General features: G+C 45.3%; 1 protein-coding gene across 2 annotated transcripts in view; it reads left to right on the top strand.

Moving 5' to 3' along the window:
- The first annotated feature begins 1,773 nt into the window (after positions 1–1,773).
- Positions 1,774–20,543, top strand: part of TMEM178B (transmembrane protein 178B) — a 265,442-nt gene continuing 246,672 nt past the window's right edge. Inside the window, exons 1-2 of one of the 2 annotated variants that reach the window (XM_081024072.1) lie at positions 1,774–3,528; positions 4,232–4,246. In XM_081024072.1, the coding sequence (XP_080880198.1) occupies positions 3,147–3,528; positions 4,232–4,246 (397 nt within the window). In that variant the 5' untranslated portion in view covers positions 1,774–3,146. The remainder of the gene's footprint in view (positions 3,529–4,231; positions 4,247–20,543) is intronic. The other variant, XM_081024073.1, reaches the window with a different exon arrangement.

Raw genomic sequence — 20,543 nt, 5'->3', positions numbered from 1 at the left:
CTGGGTTAGTTGGACAAATGGTCTTTCCTGATAGGTCGGCTTCATACTTCCAGCATTTTATGGAAATACTATGTGCTGCTATTCAACAGCCAGGGTTGAAGGGACATGGCGCTCCGTTTACTTTCAATGTAATGTAGTAGGGGAAAAAGCAGCTTGTGTTGTCTAAATACCGATGCAGGTATCTGGGTGATAGCAGAAATCCACACCTTCTCACCGCAACACTCTCACAAGTCTTGTGAAGGCACCATGGAGTTCCTACATCCAAACCTTCCTTTCCTTGTATGGTTTTGTTTGCCCAATTCTCTCTATGCACTTCTGTGAGGTCCTTCTTAACACAAGGGACTTCTCTGAAAATGCAGAGTAGCTGACAACCCTATTTGTCTAAATACATGTCTGGAATATGTTTATGTATTGGTCTCATTAATAATACATATAGCTCTTTGGCTATACATAATAATTTACAGTGCTCCTTAATCTGCACACCAGCAGTATGAATGGTAGGTGATTACGGCTGCAATATACTTACCCAGGAGTAAGTCCCCATCAGACTCAACTGGACTTACTTGTGAGTAGACTAGGCATGTATACGACTGCACCGTAATCTCCATATTCCTTTTTCTTTTTCCAACTGGGGGTCTGAGGTTGAGATGTGACAACTTAGCTACCATGATCGTTTGGACCACACTACTGTGTGTGTGCATGCGTACACTCCCCCCCCCAAAATGTACAGGAAAGTGGTCCTTTGTGCAAAACGTCTCACAATGATTGTGGTGCAGATTTGCAGATTTCCAAGCATGCTGAAATATTTAGATTCCGGCATGTGCATGTAACAGTGTGCAACAGGACCATTTAGGGTTTTTAGCCTGGTTTAAAGGGCATGGTGACCCCAAATCAGAAAGCCCAGCATACAGAGCCATGTTTTTATTCTGCCTGCTTTAAGGAAAGGACGAATCTCCAGGCATTTTCTCTCTCGGAGAAGGAGTGCAGTTTATCTTTAAGGAGGCTAGAGAAATAAGGAAGGAGGCTCACGCTGCATGGGTGACATCACTAGCTTTTGGCTCGGCGTTCTGTATTCTCTGGCTGTAGGCTTCAGCCAAGGCTGCAGGGTGGCGTGTTTGAAGAAGGCGAGATTCCCAGGTGGGCAGAAGACTTGGAGCCGCTCTTATATTCGAGCTATTAGCGCGGGGGCATTAAAAGGGCAACAGCAGCCAGCCAGCCAGCCCTGCAAGCGGGGGGAGGGCAATGCCATTGCGAAGGCTCCCCGGCTCTCTCTATCTCGCCTGCCCGGCAGCCTCCTGGAGAGAATGGGCGAATTCTTCCCGTTAGAGGAGAAAAGTGGGATGGAAGGAGGTCCGGCCCAGCAAAATGTCTGAAGAAGACAATCTCTCCAGCTGTTGACGGCAGGATCGCGCCGGGTAGGAAGCTGCTACGAAAAGGGGGAGGGAAAGCCTACAAAGGAAGCGCTTCTTGCAACGGAGATCAGGCCGTGTAGCAAGGAAATGGTGCAGACCGTGAGCTATTGACAAGGCAGAGGCTTATTGCCCCCCCTCCTTTTGAGTGGAATCGGCTGGCGTTATTTATTTATTAATTTTACCTCACCCCCCTCTCTTGCTTGGCGCCCCCTCCCTCCATTTACCACCGTGTTTTAATTCATCGGGGTGGGGTTTTTCTTTTTTGCAACGGTAAGCGGGGAGTGAACGAAGACTCCCCATTGTTGTTTTTTTGTGTGTGTCTGTATATATATATATATATATATATATATATATATATATATATATGATCTGTACGTTGGAAAGCCTTGCTCAACAGAAAACGGAAGCCCCGGTGTAAAAAAAAAAAGGGGGGGGATAGGAAAAAAGGAGGGGGGGTGAAGGAGGACCGCTTTGCAACAGCAGCAGCAGGAGGAAACACACACACATATTCCGGGGGCTGGGTCTCTCGGAAGGAAGCTGGCGCTGTCCGTGGTGCTGAATCGCGCGGCGCCTCCAAGCTCCCCGGCGCTTCTGTGCGTGCCTGTCCTCCCGCCGCCTGCCACACGATCCCCGGGGGAGGAACCGACAGAGAGGGCGGCAGGGTGCCCGGGTGGGTGCGCCTCCTTGCCGCTGACGATGGCCACGACGAGAGCCCAGCCGCTCTTCTTCCGCCCGTGATCCGGCGTTCTCGATCGCCGATCGCCGATTCTCCCCTTACGTTGCCGTGATCACGGGCGCAAGGCAGCACAACAAACGCGCTGAATCAGTTGGCGAAGAGGAGGAGGAGGAGGCAGAGCGGCGGCGGCGGCTCGGCGAGAGAACCAAGATGTCAGTGCATTGCTGCAAAGCTGCTGGACTTCTGGGGCGACGGAGCAGGGCGACCGGACTCCCGCGTTAGGAAGGCAAAGGACTGGCTTGGATGTGCGTTGTGTGTGTGTTTCATGAAAAAGCCCAGGATTGAAATCGACCAAAGGGCAGCTTTCTTCCTTCGCTGCCTGTCCTCTGAAACAAGCAAGCATATCGACCGTGACCAGGATTCTTGCAAAATCATCACCATCATCATAAAAACACACTCTACTTCACATCGCAGGCTTCCTGGTGTTTAGAAGCAAGGTTGCTGGAGGCTGGGAAGCTGAAGATTGGGGCTTTTTTATTTTTGGACTTTGATTTTCAAGCGTTTCTACTCCTTGAATGTGGCCCCCTTAAAGGGCTGAGAGGGGTAGAATATCTGTCTATCTAAAGCCCCCCTCTGGTATTTCTGGGTGGGTTCAGTCTGGAAGGGCTCAGTAGACTGATCCAGATGGCCAGACACAAGAAAGGGAAGGCTGTTTACCACTGACTGCCGTTTCCTGGCCAGTGACAAGACCTCTCCGCCTTAGCAGACTGACTGAAGCTGAAGCTTCAGAATTTCCTGGCCATTTTGCCACCCCCACCTACTCTTGTCCATAGGAAAAAGCGAATGAGTGCCCAGGGTTCTTTCCTTCTGGAGCATAAGTTTTCCTCTCCTCACTTCCTCCAGAGTTTGATGAATCTCCACCTGCTTCTATGTGAACACTGAAGGAAGCCACTGTCCAGTGACACCTGCCCAAGAGCTGGGCTCATACCTGATATCCAGTTCAAAGGGCTTTCTGCCTCCTAGTGAAGATGTCCATGGTCTTTCTGTGAAGCTAAGGTATGGCTGCCGGAAGGTTATTGCTCTATGCCGGTCTCTCTTTAGCGTTGTGTGCTCTAGGCATGCTGGCTGTGGCGATCTGCTCTGACCATTGGTATGAAACTGATGCCAGGAAGCACAGGGAACGGTGCAAAAGCATCACCACACGGAGGAATGACCCCGGCTTCATTTATAACTCTAACAACAACCTGCCCCTCAGAGCCAGCAGGTCTAGATTGGACCGTTGGGAAGGGAAACTTCTCTTGGCAAGAAACAGGAGGCAGCTCTTTGCCATGAGTGCCGTTGATGAGTGCAACAGACAGTACAACTCTACTAACATGGGGCTGTGGAGGAAATGCCACCGGCTGGGATTTGACCTCGACTTGGAGGAGCTCATTGCTAAAGGTAGGGTTTCTTTTTCAGAAGCAGTTGTCCAATATAAGTTTATTGAATAAGCTGAAACCAGGTGCTGTGCAATACTGTGCAATGCCTACAAGTGCACCACCAGATTATCCCATTAGCCCAACAATCACAGTTGAGAGAGTTTTCTTTTCTGTGGGAAGGATAGTTGTTGGCTATGCTCTGAGTGACTTGACTTGGAACATATATGAAGGTCGAGACATTCTGCTGGGCTTATAGACTTTATAGGAAGGGGTCTGCATGGTCCTCAAATCTTCTGCTCTGTATAATTTTTTTTAATAAGGCCACAAATCACTGTGGCATTTAGCACTCTTTACTTAATGCATAAACAGTGCAGAAAATAACCAGATGAGCATTTTGAATTTGACCCCGATTAACTGAATCCTGCTAATTTTTGGTTGTTGCTAATCTTACGCTAGAAAGCTAACTTACTTCTGAATAAACTAATAGACTTCTTTAAACATCAGATAGGGAGCAAACAAGGAGAAGTGCAAGCAAGAGGTGGGGATAGAATGTGTGCATATTCAAGCTCAGTGGTTACAGGTTATTTAAAAAGAGATCATTGAATTTCATTTGGCAAAAGTACCGTGTTAAAGCTCTAAAATGAAATAATGTTATGCCTCCTCCCCAAGGAGAGTCATATGTTGACAAAAAGCGCACATATATCATTTCCTCCTTTTTCATGCAGCATTTGGCCAACAAGGTTAGTCAATCTACTTGGATTATTTCTTCTGCTCATAGCACAGTACGCAAAAAGGTATATAATGAAGCAGCTTCAGTTAAATATTTATCTAGAAAAAGGGTATGTGAAGGAACAAGTGGATTGTTTTTGCTTGGTTTCTGCCCATGTTATTATATCTTTTTGCTGCAAAACAGAATATCCTCCAGCAGTTCTTGGATTAATTTAAAAGATCACCTGCAAGGTTTTCGTTGCATATAGGGATTAGGCTGGTTTTTCCTTTATTTTATAGAGCTTCTGTTTAGCTAGCTTTATCCTTCTCAAGCTCTGTTAAAAATATGTTTGTCTTCAGCATAGATTCCAAGTGCATTTGCATAAATATATAACTTTGGTTCATTTGCTATACATAAAGGATTGCAAAGGTCAACACCCTGACATCAAACACTCTTTATGAATGAGCAATTGGAAGCCTGTTGGCTATTTGTTATGAGTTCAAGTTCAAACGCAACTTTGGGGTTTAATGGCTAGAAGGCGTTATGAGCTAGTGGCTGTTTCGTGACTTCATGAAATGCATTCTTGGCCCTGTTGCAATTTGTAATGGGCAACTGTCCATGCTCAGAAGCTGTCATCACAACAAGCATTCTGATTGGCAGGCTTAGCAGGGAAACCAAGGATTCTTCTAGGTCAGGCTTTGGGTTTCTTGGCGTAGGACCAAAAGGAATGATGGGACTATGTCTTGGACAGACCTCTTCTTTTGATAAGTAACTTAGGTCTCTGCTGCTCATAGGTGCAAATAACCCCCAGCTTTTAGCTTGGCAATATACTGCCAATATTGCAATGCCTTTGTACAAATATTTGGTGCAGCCACACTTGAAATATTGTGTATGGTTTTGGTCACTGCATCTCAAATGTAGAGCTGGAAAATGAAGACAGGAGCAACCAAAATGATCAGGGGCTGAACTGGAGCACTTCTGTAACTCCTTTATGAGGGTAGGTCACAGTATTTGGGGCTTTTTAGTTTGGGTGGGTGGGTGGGGGGGACAGGTGAGTAAAGTGGGACATGGCTCTGGTAAACAAAAGTGTGTGTGTTGTAGAGAAAGAGAACAGGGATATGTTTCCCCCTCTAGAATCCAGCGACTCCCAATGAAAGTGAACGTTGGAAGATTCAGGAAAGGCAAGAAGAAATATTTATTTACACAGCACATAGTACAACTATAGAATTTGCTAGTCCATGGTGTAGTAATGGCTGCCATCGTAGACTGTTTTGAAAGGGGATTAGACAAATGCTGTCAATGGCTCCCAGGCACTGATGGCTTTATATTGCCACCATTATGGGAAGCAACATGCCTCTGAGTACCAGTCACTGGGGAATAACAGTGCAGATGGGGCATTTTCCTCATGTCCTGCTTCTGGATTTTGCAGAGTTGTTTGGTTGGCCATTGTGAAATAGGATACTGGGCTAGACAGGCCTTTGGTCTAATTCATCTGGGTTACTATTAAGTAGGGCAGATATTGACACAGGTGTAAATCTGGAAAATCTACATTACAAGTTGCCTCAGGCATGAGCTAACTTAGTAGCTTTGGGCAAACAACCATGCATGGTCTCAACTGTCCATTAGCAAAATGGAAATAGTAAGAATATGAGTTTTTTTGAGATTGAGACTGATGGGAATGTGATAGTTTGTTAGATTTTTTTGAAATCTAAAAAAGAGTCTGATACATCGAATAGGAAATGTATGGTATTTGTCTACTCTTCCCTGCCACAACTCCATTTTATTTATTTGAAACGTTTTATAAGACCTATAATATAGGTAATCTCTTAGAGCAAAGCCTTCACAAGCCATTGCATAAAATGAAATGAGATGCGTTAAGAGAGATTTTCGAGCATCAAACACCATAAGAATTTAGCACTACTGTAAAGAAGCAAGAAACAGTGGCTTTCTAGATGTTATCAAATTGCCACCAACCCCAGCTAGCATAACTCATGGTCAGGGTCAATGGGAGCTGGTTTAGGACGAGAATCTCTAAATGAATTTTTTTGGCCCCATTTAGCAAGGGAGGTCTGTCTTGTAGTTTCTGAGATCTAAGTTTTGTTTTACTAAAACTCTGAGAATCCACCAAGAGAAGACGGGGTGCAGAAGACATAGACATAGAATGAAATAACATGATGTCTCAGAGTAGTCACTGAGCACAGGGATTTGTTTTGAAGATGAGAACCAAGCTTCCATACTAAAATCCATTACTGGTTACTTCAAGATTTCTTCATCTCAGCAGTCTAATATGTGTGTTAACTAATAAGATGCAACTTCACCAAGCAGAAGATGTGGGCTACTTTGAGACAGTCCAGCCTATGTGTGGGTTATTTGGTTGTTTTTTATTGTTAAGCAAACTGGGAAATCATGATGAAGATTGGGCGGCTATGTGGGGAAAAAATCCTTATAAAATAACCTCAGCTAGTTTAAAATAAAATTCTTTAAAACTAATGCAAAAATGGCATTAACGCCTACGAAATAGCTAAAATGGATAAGTCATACTCACCTGTTTGCTGGAGGGCACGTACAGCTCACAGTTCCTTCACGCATATGTGGTGGGACTGTGCCAAAGTTGCCTAGTTCTGGGAAGAGATTTTTATAGAAATATCAAAAATACTGGGAAAACCGGGGATGGGGGGGAACGGCACTTGAAATAGTATTGTTGGGTATATTCAGTGGAGATAACCAAGGATTATTATATAAACATTTAATTGGTTAGTTATTAATGGCCTCAAGAATATTGATAGCTAGAAATTGGAAAGAAGCAGAAAGTTTATATGAACTAAAATGGGATAATATAATTTTTTTGGGGGGGGCGGGATAGAAAATCCTTAAAAAGCTGACACAAAAACTTCAAGTGGCTGGAGGGCAAAAAGCAAATAAACCCTCAGAGACTTTTATGCTGGAATGGTGGCCATTCATCCAGTGCAGAAACAAGGACTCTAGAGGACAGACTGTACCTGCCATGTTCTGCAATATATAGCTGTGTTAACATTTTCTTTCATATTGATAACAGCAACTTTCATTCTCTTGCCACTTCAGTGCTTGCATGACCTTTGCTATTATTGTTTACATCTGAGCTATGCCTTAGGGTTGGGCAAATGTGGGGAAGGGGAGATGTTCAGTTTGCAATTTTTTAATCAAAATAAATCCCTGATGATCTACTGCATACCACCCAGACAACTGCCAGCAGATCTTGAGCTACCTTTTGCCACCTCCCCCTCTCATCACAGCCAGCCCAAGATATTTTGCTGCCTTGGTGGAGGACTAGAATCTTGCTTCCAATTACACATCCAGAAGTTGGCTGAAGCAGCAGCTGAATCTTACTTCAACACTGGTGATGCAGTAGCATCCTCCACTGAGGCAGCGGGTCAGATTAGGGAGCCCAGTAAAGGCCATGTGGCGACAGAGGGGGAATGGTTGGGAACTTGGGAGGAATAGGCAGGGGCTCCTATTGCTGCCCCTAAGCATCTACCACCTGAGACAGTTGCCTCACTCTGCCTAATAGTAGGACAGGCCATTAAGATCAACTGGGCAAGCTCTAAGGCTTGCAATATCTCCTCCTTCTTGCGTAGGAATGGAGGAGTAATTCATCCCCCCCCCAGTAATTCATTTTTGTTTTAGAATAAAAGAAGCAGTTTAACAACAACAACAACACTATCTGGCATTTTTGTTTTGTTTTAATGATACTGTTTTTAGGTTGTACACCACTTAGAGATTCTTAAAATACGAAGCGGTTTATAAATGCTTTAAAATAAAATAATGAAATAAAACAACATTAAAACCCCTGCTAAATTTACGTTACATGGCAAATCTACCTGTTTCAGCAGCTGCTGAAAACAGCACAGCAAAGGTCCCCTGCTTAATATCAGTGGGGACAGAGTTTCAGAATGTAGGCGCTGCCACACTTGAAGGATCAGTTCCTTGGAAATGCAGAATACACACACCCCTACACTTTTAAGGATTCATAGCCTGCTTTTAAACACTAGTTTCACAGAGGGCTAACAATCAAAGCAATAAAGCATTATACTAAACAGTAATACAACAGCAACAAGCAGGATAACATGAAGCTATATATTGCTATAAAAGAAGATACAGACAGGGGGAGCATGTATCACAAGGGCCAAACCACACATCATGATACCTCCCTGGTGTGGGGTGTGTTTGAATGCCGTTTTGGCTACATAAGTAACGGCACTCACATCTTGAACATTGGAGATGGAGGGAATGGTCCTAGTGATATTATGGAGCCCCTAGAACATTCCCCCACCACTTCTTTAAAATACTCCTGAACTCCTAGCTGAATTTCCAGATACACAGTGTTCCAAGGAGCTGATCTTTTGACCTACTGCTTTCACAATAAATTACTTTAGGAGATCTGTTAGATCTGTTTCTAGAGAGAAAGGAAATTAAGTCCACAGTGAAGGAGGAAATGGTACAAAGCAAGAATCCCAGTTCTTGACGCCGACGTCAACTGGAGATTGCACAATACACTTCAGAGAATTTATTTGGTCTTGCTGATTTCAAAGCTGTCTCTTAATGCTTGTATCTGGATTACTCTGAGCTATTGCTTTGATACACACCTACTTCTTATGAGGGACAAAACCGAGTACCCCAATGGGTCCACATTGGAACTAGACAAAGAGAAGATGGAATGAGTACCACAGGGAATCCCAAGGACATGTGCAGTGCAACCTTGTGGATGCTTACTCAGATGTAAGCTCCAATGAATTCAGTAGGATTTACCCTCAAATAAATGTGAGAGTGTTTTTGATATTTTTAAAAGCTGAATGGTGAACTCACATCTGCAGCAACACATATAGGCTTCTTATAAAAGTATGCATGAGAGAAGGGGGCAAGACAAGGCCTGAGCAGGCTTCAACCTGCAGATATCGCTGTGCATAAGACAAGCTGTGAAACCAGCTTCCATCTGTGGTTGAAGAAACTTGCTCTGACCCCTCTTTGAGAATCCCACATCTGTCCATCTTGAGTTATTCTCTGCCTTTCTTCTTTTGGCAGTTTTTGGGGCTCTGAGCTTGATTTTTGTTTCTTTCTTTAGCTTTTCAGTTGAATGACTTTGTATTGCTGCAGTTCATCCTTTTATTATATTGGTTCATATGCATTTGACTGCATATTGCCTTGGAAGATCTGGTTGATATCCAGCTAACTCATACTGTCACAGGAAGATCTTCATTTGTGCAATGGAACTCCCCTCCATCCAGTCTCTGCACACACCCTGTGCCCTCTCCAAATTACTCTTGAGAAATGGGAACACTCCCAGAACAGATTTGGGGAGGGAGGGAGTTTCCATTGCACAAGTTGGAATCCCCACACAGATGAAATGGGTTAGTTGGCTACTGCCTGTCATCTGTTTGTATGCTTCTTGAAACATTCCTCTTTCTAGTTTGTGGTGAAGTGGCAACCACACCAGCAACTCCTGAGAAGGGCAACTGGCCCTGGTCTTCATGGGCATAGGGTAGTGGGTGTCTTGAATCCCTGGCTTACCTGGTGGCAAGTCAGTTTGTCACCCAAAGTTCAAAGTCTAGGGGGGTCAATCCATGCAAGCAAAGTCCAAAGTCTGAAGGTCAGGAAACACAATCCAGGGTCCATCCAAGTAAGTCAAGTATGAAGTCCAGCAGACAGGATACAGTCCAGGGTCAAATCCAAAGCACAGTCCCATAGAGGTCCAGGAGCATCCAAGTCAAGGTCCATCAACATGGATAGTTGAGCAGACACTTTTGCACCTCAGCTCTGCTTCCCTTTTGTACTTTGCATGCTGATTGCAGCATCTGGGCTTGACTACACATGTGACCCTTACCTGTTCCAAGCCTACTCCAGCTGATGAATCACACACTTCCTCCTAGAGCTAGCAAGCCTCACCTGGCCAGCTAGGGAGTTGGGCTGTGGGCCCTTGTCTGCCTGTGCCTCCTGGAGCATCCCACCCTCTGCTCCCTATGCCTCAGAGATAGGGGCCCTCTGGAGATAGGGACCCCCTGGCTCTGGTGAAGGGTCCTGCTGCTCTGGTTCCTATGCACTGACCTCCATTCTCTTGTCATCCTCCGTCACCCTGTGAGTACTCCCTTCCCTGCTTGCCCCGGTGTGTCCTAGTCCTGGCTACACCCCTCACCAGGATTGCCTTCCTCCTCTTCCTCCTCCTCCCTATTGTATTGTCAGTTCATGACAGTGGATGGAATTTGCCTCCATAACTTTTGCATTGTTCTCAGCCACATGATTCCCTCCCTGTTGCTCATCTGCTCCCATATGTAAGGACATAACATAAGAGCCCTGCTGAATCAGACCAAAATCCCATCTAGTCGAGTATCCGGTTCTCAACCATGGCCAACCAGCCATCTCTCTTGGATCCTTCCCTATAATACCTCAACCTTATATAGTCACAATCTACAGTATTTATTTTCAGTTCACCTTTGAGGCGATTTCTTAAATTTATCTAAAGGCTTCAGTGACCATTTGTTTACCTCCTTAAATATGAACCCTCTGCTAAGACAAGGACCCGCTAGTGGGAATTCTTTGTTTCTTCCTATACAAGTTGTTACACGACTCTCATTGCCATGGTATTTTCCTATCATGCGTTAAGTGATGGGTCTAACATCTGTCACATATTGTTGCTTGACTCTTTCCTCTTTTCCCCAAGGTAAGACTGAGTGCAATGCAATGTTCTGTTGGTCTGGGGAAAGATTCATGTGTTTTTCGTTTTTTCTGAGTATGAAATCCTTCCAGCATCCCAAGGCAAGGCCAGCAAACTGTGCCTTGTACTTTTTTTTTGGGTGGGGGGAGGAAAAGCATGGTATTAATACAGAAGAGATGCAACCATGGCTTACTTGCACAATGTGTACACAGAGGAAACTTCCTTTTGCCAAGTCAGAGGCCATTGCCTGCTTGTTCAGGATTGTGCGGCCACAGCTCTCCAGGGTTTCAGAAAAGGGTGCTTTTGTGCCATACCTGGAGATGCCACAAATTGAACCTGGTTCATCCCTTCTTCATGGAAGACACATGCTACAGCCTTTCCTGCAGTATGATTGTTCTCACTATGTCGGGCATGGGTAGCTAATGTGATACTACTGAGATGTTACTGGATTACAACCTCTGACAATGACAGACCCTCCAAGTGTCCCTATTTCCCAGGGACAGTCCCAGATTTACAGAAACCTTCCCAGTTTCTGATTTGATCCTGGAATGTCCCGCTTTTGCTTAGGACGTCCCTATTTTCATCAGAGAAATGTTGGAGGGTATGCAACGAGGAGGCATTGCAGCTATCAGCTCAGGAGAGATCAGGTGATACTGGGAGGTACTAGGTTTTCACCTGGTTCCCTAAGGTTTCGGACTATGGTCTAGCTCCAGAGTCTGAACAACTGTTGTTTAGGTACAGACGGAGCTGCTCTCAGACTGACTGTTGCTCCCACTTAGCTACTGAAGTTTCTCTCTGATGCTTGCTTGATTCCAGACTGCCTGCCCTGACAGCTATGAAGTAGATGGTAAATAACTTCAGTTGGTCAGTCCAGACAGGCATAATTCTAGAGCAGGGGTGTGCAACTTGCGGCCCTCCAAATGTTGTAGAACTCCAACTCCCATCAGCCCCAGCCAACATGGCAAAGCAGTCAAGAATGATGGGAGTTGTAGTCCAACAATATCTGGAGGGTCATAGATTCCCCATCCCTGGTCTAGAGATAATGGTGCCCTTTTGGCAAAGGATTGACAGAAATATTGAGAATTCTGATCTTCTGGGTTGCAAATTACCCACTTCCCCAGGTCTTTCCCCTGTGCTTCCAGCGGCAGAGCATATGCGCACGCTGCCCAGGGAGGGTGTACTCTGGGGGGGGGGCTCCCGAGGGCGGCAGAGCACGGAGGGTGCCCTCCCAGGTGCAGCATAGCCGCTTGGGTGCATAGAGCGGCACGTGTGCCCTGCAACTGGGGGCGGAGCGAGCCGCCGATGGCGGACATTTGGCACACCGTCTGCCCGCAATTCCCAAGCCTCCCCCAGCTGTCAAAAAGAAGGGGGAAGGGGGGAAGAAGAGAAGAAGAGTTTGGATTTGATTTCCCACTTTATCACTACCCGAAGGAGTCTCAAAGTGGCTAACATTCTCCTTTCCCTTCCTCCCCCACAACAAACACTCTGTGAGGTGAGTGGGGCTGAGAGACTTCAGAGAAGTGTGACTAGCCCAAGGTCACCCAGCAGCTGCATGTGGAGGAGCAGATACGCAAACCCGGTTCCCCAGATTATGAATCTACGCTCCTAACCACTACACCACACTGGCTCTCCGTCACAAAGCAAACCGGCACAGCTCCTCCCTTCCCCCAGCGGCTTGGGGTAGGCTTGGGAGTCGTGGGAGGGTGGTGGGCCAAATGTCACCTCCCTCAACGAAGACACCTGGGCAGTCCACCCCCACTGCACCCCCTTCCTCTGCCCCTGTGTGCTTCTTTCCCATTTTGTTCTCCATCCTGTCACTTGCCTGCCTGCCTGCCCCCTCCCCAGGAAAAATGTGATCCCCCCCCCACCGGTAAGATCAGCCTTCTGCTTTTCTCACAGTAGCTGCACCGGGACTGACCCTTCCCTTGCAATGTTTAAAACGTTATGTGACATCTTCGCAGGGATGAGGCAATTGCAAAAGTCAATGCTTGTTGAGGGGAAAAAAATGGCTGTCAGACGACGTCAATGCTGTCATGTCGGGCAATGAATGCTGACTGTTGGTGTTGCCAGGTGGAGGGATTCAAGCAGAACTGGGTTGTCACAAAGTGGATCCTCATAACTCTTTACTGAGTAATGGCTCCTCCAGATATGGAAGTCCCCAGATATGTGGCGGATCAGGAGTCGTGTTAGGGGGTGATGATCTAAGGGAACTTTTGCAGTGGGTCCATAGCTGTCAACTTTCCCCTTTTCTTGCAAGAAATCCTATTCGGAATAAGGGAATTGCCCTTAAAAAAAGGGAAACATTGACAGCTGTGAGTGGGTCCTGAATCTACTGCCCCTCACTCTTTTAAAAGCTATTTTTAAAAACTTCACCAACAGCAAGGATGGGGACTCATGTGACTGGTAGGTGGGCAGTCCTGTCAAAGCTGACCCACATGGTGGGGGGTCCTGTTTTGCCAGCACATTCCCTGTAGGAAAAGCAATGGTGAAGCACTGGTGAATGGTGCATAAAAATGGTGCATAAAGGTAAAGGTAAAAGGACCTCTGACCATTAGGTCCAGTCGTGACCGACTCTGGGGTTGCGGCACTCATCTTGCTCTATAGGCCGAGGGAGCTGGCGTTTGTCCGCAGACAGCTTCCGGGTCATGTGGCCAGCATGACTAAGCCGCTTCTGGCAAACCGGAGCAGCGGACGGAAATGCTGTTTACCTTCCCGCTGGAGCGGTACCTATTTATCTACTAGTACTTTTTTTTTTTGCATCCTTTCAAACTGCTAGGTTGGCAGGAGCTGGGACCGAATAACAGGAGCTCTCCCCGTCGCGGGGATTCGAACCGCCGACCTTCTGATCGGCAAGTCCTAGGCTCTGTGGTTTAACCCACAGCAGCATGGAGTAAATCATAGAATTGTTGAGTTGAAGGAGACCCTGAGGATCATCTCGTCCACCCCCCTGCAAAGCAAGAATATGCAACTGTCCCACATAGGGATCAAATTTGCAACCTTGGCATTACTAGTACCATGCTCTAACCAACTGAACTATCCATGCTGATAGTTTTTCTCCCTCTCTCATAACACTAGAAGTTGTGGACAGCCAATGAAGCCAGCTGTTGGGAGATTTAGGACTGATTAAAGGGGACTTGCTTCTTCAGAAGGAGATGATGGACACCAACTTAGATGGCTTTAAATGAGGATTGGACTAATTCCCGGAGGAGAGGGCTATTAGTGGGGCTACTAGCCATGATGGCTATGCTGTGCTTCTGGATTTGGAGCCACATTGCTTCTGAATACCAGCTATTGGAGACCAGAGGAAGGGAGAGGGCCCTTGTGCAAGGGGTTCTGCTTGTGGGTTTCCTGCATGCATCTGGTTGGCTGCTGGGACAGCAGGATGCTGTCTAGATGGGCCATTGGCCCCATCCAACAAACACTACTGTTCTTGCAGGAGAGGGGCATGTGTTAATTCTTCTCCTTTGCACTTCACTCCCATCGAAAATCACCCCAAACCATTGCTACAGTCCCTTAGGGGGATGACACCTCTCAGCAAAAATGCCATTGCTAGTGCTGGTGGTATTTTTTCCTGGGATGCGGCATAGGATCTACACTGGCTCCCAGTATGTTTCCGAGCACAATTCAAAGTGTTGGTGCTGACCTTTAAAGCCCTAAACGGCCTCGGCCCAGTATACCTGAAGGAGAGTCTGCCCGGACACTGAGGTCCAGCGCCAAGGGCCTTCTGGAGGTTCCCTCACTGCGAGAAGCCAAGTTACAGGGAACCAGGCAGAAGGCCTTCTCAGTAGTGGCACCTGCCCTGTGGAACGCCCTCCCACCAGATGTCAAAGATAAAAACAACTACCAGGCTTTTAGAAGACATCTGAAAGCAGCCCTGTTTAGGGAAGCTTTTAATGTTTAAAAGACCACTGTATTTTAATACTTTGTTGGAAGCCGCCTAGGGTGGCTAGGGAGACCCAGCCAGATGGGCAGAGTATAAATAAATTATTATTATTATTATTATTATTATTATTAGAAAGAAAGGGTTTAGCCCCACTTCCCCATGTGCCATGGTTCTGCTCCTGCACACTATTTTTGAAAGCACTACATTGGGTTACGTACATTGGTTTTTCTCGCTCACACAAGGGAAGCAATTGCTGCCTCATTTCAATGTGGCAGGGGCACATGAGTTAGATGTGAATATAGCCTCTGCCTTACCCACTGCAGATGGGCAGCGATTAACAGACAACTTTCTTCTGGGGAAAGTGTTGGTTTTCAAAGGCTTTCCAAATGGCTTCCTCCTGTTTCTGATGGCCTTTGTTGCTAAGAGGGTGACTCCTTTGACATTTCAGGGTAATGATGTAAGGAACATGGATACATTTTCCTGTGGTTTCCATAGGAGACATACGGGAGCCAGCTTGTACCTGTCACAATTTTTTAATTTTTTTTTTTTGCCAGCCAGGTTTCAAAGGGCCTTAGGAGATAATCTTCTCCAGCAAGTGTCTGCCTGATGCTCTTGATTGCTGGTGTTCAGCTTGTGTGACCTTTGCGGATGTTTGTGTAGCTTTATATGCTCATTGCTTTCATCTGGTATTGCCATTTCATAGCAGCTAACGAAGGGAGTGATTTCTTGAGTGCTCCAGTGGTCTGCATTGCTCTGCTCTGGAATCGAAAGGAAGATTTGGAAGGGGGCCACTGGAACCTGTACTTTGAATTCTTCAGTTTTATTATTGGGTACACACACATATATGGATAGATACTTGGAAGAGAACCAGAAGGCAACCCATTCTTAGATCTCTACAGGAAGGCATGCTCTCCTCACAAACCACCGTGTCAGCATGGTGTGCCATATCAATGTACCTGCCAAGCAGATAGCTCAAGCAAGTGAGCCAAATCACAATTTACACGTGAAGGAAAAGCTGAGCTGTGACTCTTTGTATCTGTACCCCTGCTTTTGAAACAGCAGCACTGCCACATTATGTGCCTCTGCTATTCAACAGAGTGATTTTGAAAGGGCAGCATATTATATGATGATGACAGCATCTTTAAAACCAAGGAGTGGGAGAGGAGCTTGTTGGATTTTCTGCATCTGTTGCCAAGAAATAAGTTGGTTGGCCTTGGGTACCACTATGCACCTTGACTTGGTTGGAGGTATTTGCTGCTCTGCCTCCATCAGAAAAATGTATTGTGTCAGCCTGTATGGGAGAGATGCCTAGGGTTGCTCCAACATGGCAGTGAAACCACAAATTTGGAGAAGGAGTTTGGTTCCTGGCCAGGTGGAGCCAACCACAGAGTTAGGAGAAACATCTGTTCCTGCCACCCAGTTCTCTATGCACCCCAAAGGTGTAGAAACATCCAGGGAGTCTGTGCCTGTTGTGGCTTATACAGTGCAACATTTGGCACGTCATGCTATGGGAAGGCGATGACACTGGTTGCATGTACACCCCACCCTTTGCTCCAAAGAGCTTAAGGCAGTGTTCATGGTTTGAACCCCCTGCCCTACTTTATCCTTACATCTGTCACTGAGGCAGGTTAGGCTGAGAGAGAGAGAGAGTTAACTGGCTCAAGGTCACCCAGTGACCTTCGTGGCTGAGTGAGAAGTTAAACCTGGGTTAGGAGTTGACTAAATAACTTCCGGGGAGGTGCCTCCGGTAATGGTGGAATTCCTCTGACCGGGAGGAATCTGCTCCGTGGGAATCTGGGTCTGGCCACCACGGCGAAGGCGGAGACCCGTTAAAATCACAGGCGGGAGAAGCCTGTGAGCGTGGGATTCGGCGGGCACCTTTTGTGCCTCCCCCACTCGCGGGGAACCCAGGTTTTTGGGGCTCTGGAGCGACGTGGGGTGAGCGGCGCGGTGCATCGAATCGTCTGCTTCTTCCACGGAGTGAAGCCGCATAGCTGTTGCCGGACAGCGCTGACCTTTTCCTGTGGACAATTTGACTTTAAAGTAATTACCCGTGAGTAGAGCTGAAGCGGAAGAATTGGATTTCTAAATGTTTAATTTGGTACCATAACGGGGAGGTTCAAAACAGGAGGTCCGCCTCCCCCTTTTGTAAATAGACTGAGGCAATGAAGTTGCAAGCTAGAGTCCTGGAAAGCCTTTTGTAAAAGATTAAATTTCCATCGGTAAAGAACATTAAACCCCCTCTTGGAGGCAGGAGAAGAGAGGGGGAAGTTGCGGATTGAGTATGCCTGTGGGAGAGAGCGAAGAGATTTAAAGCACCGCCGCTCTGACCCTGGAAACGGGCTGCTAGCAGGACTGACGTCTTTTGGAATGTTCATTGACAGCGTTTAGAACGTTCATTGACAGCTAGTTAAACAAGAGAAATACATTGTTTCTACCGTCTCTGGCTGCTTTAAAAAGGAGTAAAAGTAACTGAAAATTGAAACTAATTTGAAACTAATTTTGGATGGCTTAAAAGAGGATACTATTGAGTATTACAAATAGAAACTGTTTCCCCCTAGTGGAAGCCTTTGAAACCGGTTGCTTTACACTTCTGGGTTAGCGCCTCCGGCAATGGCGGACTTCCTCTGATCGGGAGGAATCTGCTTCGTGAGAACTAGGGTCTGGACCGCCGCGGCGAGGCGGAGACCCATTAAAAACCACAGGCTGGAGAAGCCTGTGGACGTGGGATTCGGCTGGCACCTTTTGTGCCTCCCCTACTTGCGGGGAAACCCGGTTTCGGGGATCCGGAGCGATGTGGGGTGAATGGCGTGGTGCTTCGAATCAACTGCTCTTTCCACGGAGTGAAGCCGCATTGCTGTTGCTGGAGAGCACTGACTTTTTCCTGTGGACAATTGGATTTTAAACAACTGCCCGTGAGTAGAACAGAAAATTGGATTATGAAACTTCTTAATTTGGCACCGAAGCGGGAAGGTCTAAACAGGAAGTCCGCCTTCCGCTTTTGTAAATAGATTGAAGCAAAGACATTGCAAGCTAGAGTCTGGAAAGTCGTTTGTAAAAGACCAAATTTCCATCAGCTAAAATTACTAAACCCCCCTTGGAAGCAGGAGAAGAGGGGGGAATCTTTTTAGACTGTTTAAACCTGCAGAAGATAGAGTAAAGAAAGATAAATTTCCACCGTCTTGAACCTGGGAGCGGGGTGTCAGAGACAGACGCTTTGGGGTAGTTCATCGACTGTGGACAAAACGTTTTTGACAGATAGTTAAAAAAGAGAAACATATTGCTTCCAGTCCCTTTTGCACTCAAAAGGAACAAAATATCTGAAAAACGAAAGGAACTTTGTTACTAGATCTGCTTTTAAAAAGACGGAAACAATTAGAAATTGCTTCCTCTAGAGGGAGCTTGTGAAACTGTTGTTAGAGTCGATCTGGGGAATTCTGCAGCTGCAGAGATTAAAGATCGTGAGACTAGACTTTGACCTTGAACAAGAATGTGCCCAGAAGAAGCTTTAGTGCTTGCTTTTTGCAAAACAAGCGCTTTACTGGAACAGCTACATGAGAAGATGGATTTGATGACTGTTGCAGTTGGCAATTTTGGACAAACAGTGAATACCTATATAGAAACCACTCAGGAGTTAACCCAGAAATGTGCTCTGACAGAGCAAGTGGCGAAGAAGATAAAGGAGGAGGTTGTTGCTGAACCTCAAGTAGTAGAAATGGAGAGAGCTGCGGCCTTGAAGGAACATAAGTTGTTGTCTCTGACGACAGATCCTGGAGAAAGTCAGATTTGGAGAGATGGAGTACCGTTTGGTCTGGAGATGGGAAGTTGGATAGATCCCCCTATGCAGGGATGTTCTGACTTTTCGGATTTGGCTTTGGGCCAGGGGGAGTTTGGAGTCGTGGGGGCCCTTAACCTTGGAGGGACTTTGAAGCATGCCTTCAAATATCTTTTGGATTTCAGTGTTGACTATGGAGAATGGGCTGACTTGTTGAGAAGGGATAAAGATATTGTCAAGTCGGAGTCTCCCCGAGAGAAAGGAAGGAAATTAAGAATAAGATTAGCAGAAGATAAAGCAAAGTGCAGGTATAAACATGAAGAAGACCTGCAGAAGGGACATGGAAAAGTCTTTAAGAGCCTCGGATAGAAGGTCACCAGGTTGATGGACTAGATGGATGGGATAGAAAGGACTGACAAAACCCGAGACCAGGAAGAAGAGACGATGGATGAAGATTGGAAGAAAGTTTTAAAAATTCATTTAGAAAATCACTGTAAAATTAATGAGTATTAGAAAAATGTTGGAATGAAACTATTTGGCTTTAGTAGAAAAGTTAAAAAGAATTATGTATAAATATGTTATGTGAAAAAGAATTATGTATAAATAAGGTTTAAGTTTCAAGCTTTAGGACTTTTTACGGTAAGATAAGGTTAAAATAAATTAAGGTAATTTAATGACAGAATATTGTGAAAGATGGAAAGGATTTGCTGAGATAATTAATAACTAGAATACAAAAAAGGGAGGTGTGAGGAGGTCGATGTAACAAGTTAATGAAAGATAAAGATTTGGGAATATTGGATTTGTTTTTAAATTTTTTGTTTATTTTTGTTTTTTTCTTGATATTGATGTATTGTGTGTTTTGTTTCCTCTTTGATTTTTGTTTTTATTGACTTGTATTGTTTAATTTCTCTTGTTGCCTACCTTTTTTCCTTTCTTTTTTATTTCTTGTTTTTTCTTTTCTTTCTTTGTAATTTTAAATTCTCAATAAATATTATTTTTAAAAATAAAATAAAATGAAACCGGTTGTTTTACAAGAGCTGGGCTAGAGGAATTTCCAGCTGCAAGTTAAAAACTGTGAGACTCTGGGACTGACCTTGAATCTTTTAAGTGTTATGGTAAATGGAAGAGGAAAAACAAACCAGTCAACTGCTGACAAAACATTAAGGTCTGGGAGGACTTGGCAACAATCCAGGAGAGGTCCATCATCAGGCCCCCCTGCTCTTTCTGTTGCTTCCTTTGTACCAGTATATTTAAATCCAAGAGGAATGTCGACAGAAGAGGCTTTAGTGGCTGCATTATATAAGATAAATGACTCACTGGATCAGCTTAACAGGAAAATGGACACGATAAATGCGAAAGTGGATGTTTCAATTACTAAAATTAACTTAAATACAGAAAGTATAAATAATACCAATACAGAAACCACCCAGAAATTGATACAGGAACCTACTTGGATACTGCAAACTGCGGAGGAAGCCAGGGAAAAAGCTGTTGTTGCTGAATGTAAAGTAACACAACTGGAGAGAAAGAGAAAGAGAGCCCCAGCCCTACAGAGGCAATTTGATGAACATAAGTTGATGCTTGCTATGACTTAACTTAAAGAAAAACAGACGAATTTGAGGATTAGAGTTCACCTTTGGTGGACATGCCCAAGGATTAAGACACTTTGGGAGATGATTCATAACGAAATGAAAAAGGTATTTAAATATACCCTTTTGAAGAAACCAGAGGCCTTTCTCCTGGGCATGGTCGGCCAATTGGTGTTAAAGAAGGATAGAACTTTTTTCACGTATGCAACAATAGCAGCAAGAATACTCATTGTGAAGTACTGGAAGACACAAGATTTATCTATTCGGGAAGAATGGCAGATGAAGTTGATGGACTATATGGAATTGGCGGAAACGACTGGCAGAAATCTGAGACCAGGGAGAAGAGTCGGTGGAAGAAGAGTGGAAAAAGTTTAAGACTATTTATAGAAATACTGT

Source organism: Podarcis pityusensis, assembly GCF_964106645.2.
Source record: "Podarcis pityusensis genome assembly, chromosome: 10".
Lineage (NCBI taxonomy): Eukaryota > Metazoa > Chordata > Lepidosauria > Squamata > Lacertidae > Podarcis > Podarcis pityusensis.
The sequence above is the reverse complement of the archived record's forward strand: the minus strand, read 5'-3'. Positions and strand labels throughout refer to the sequence as shown.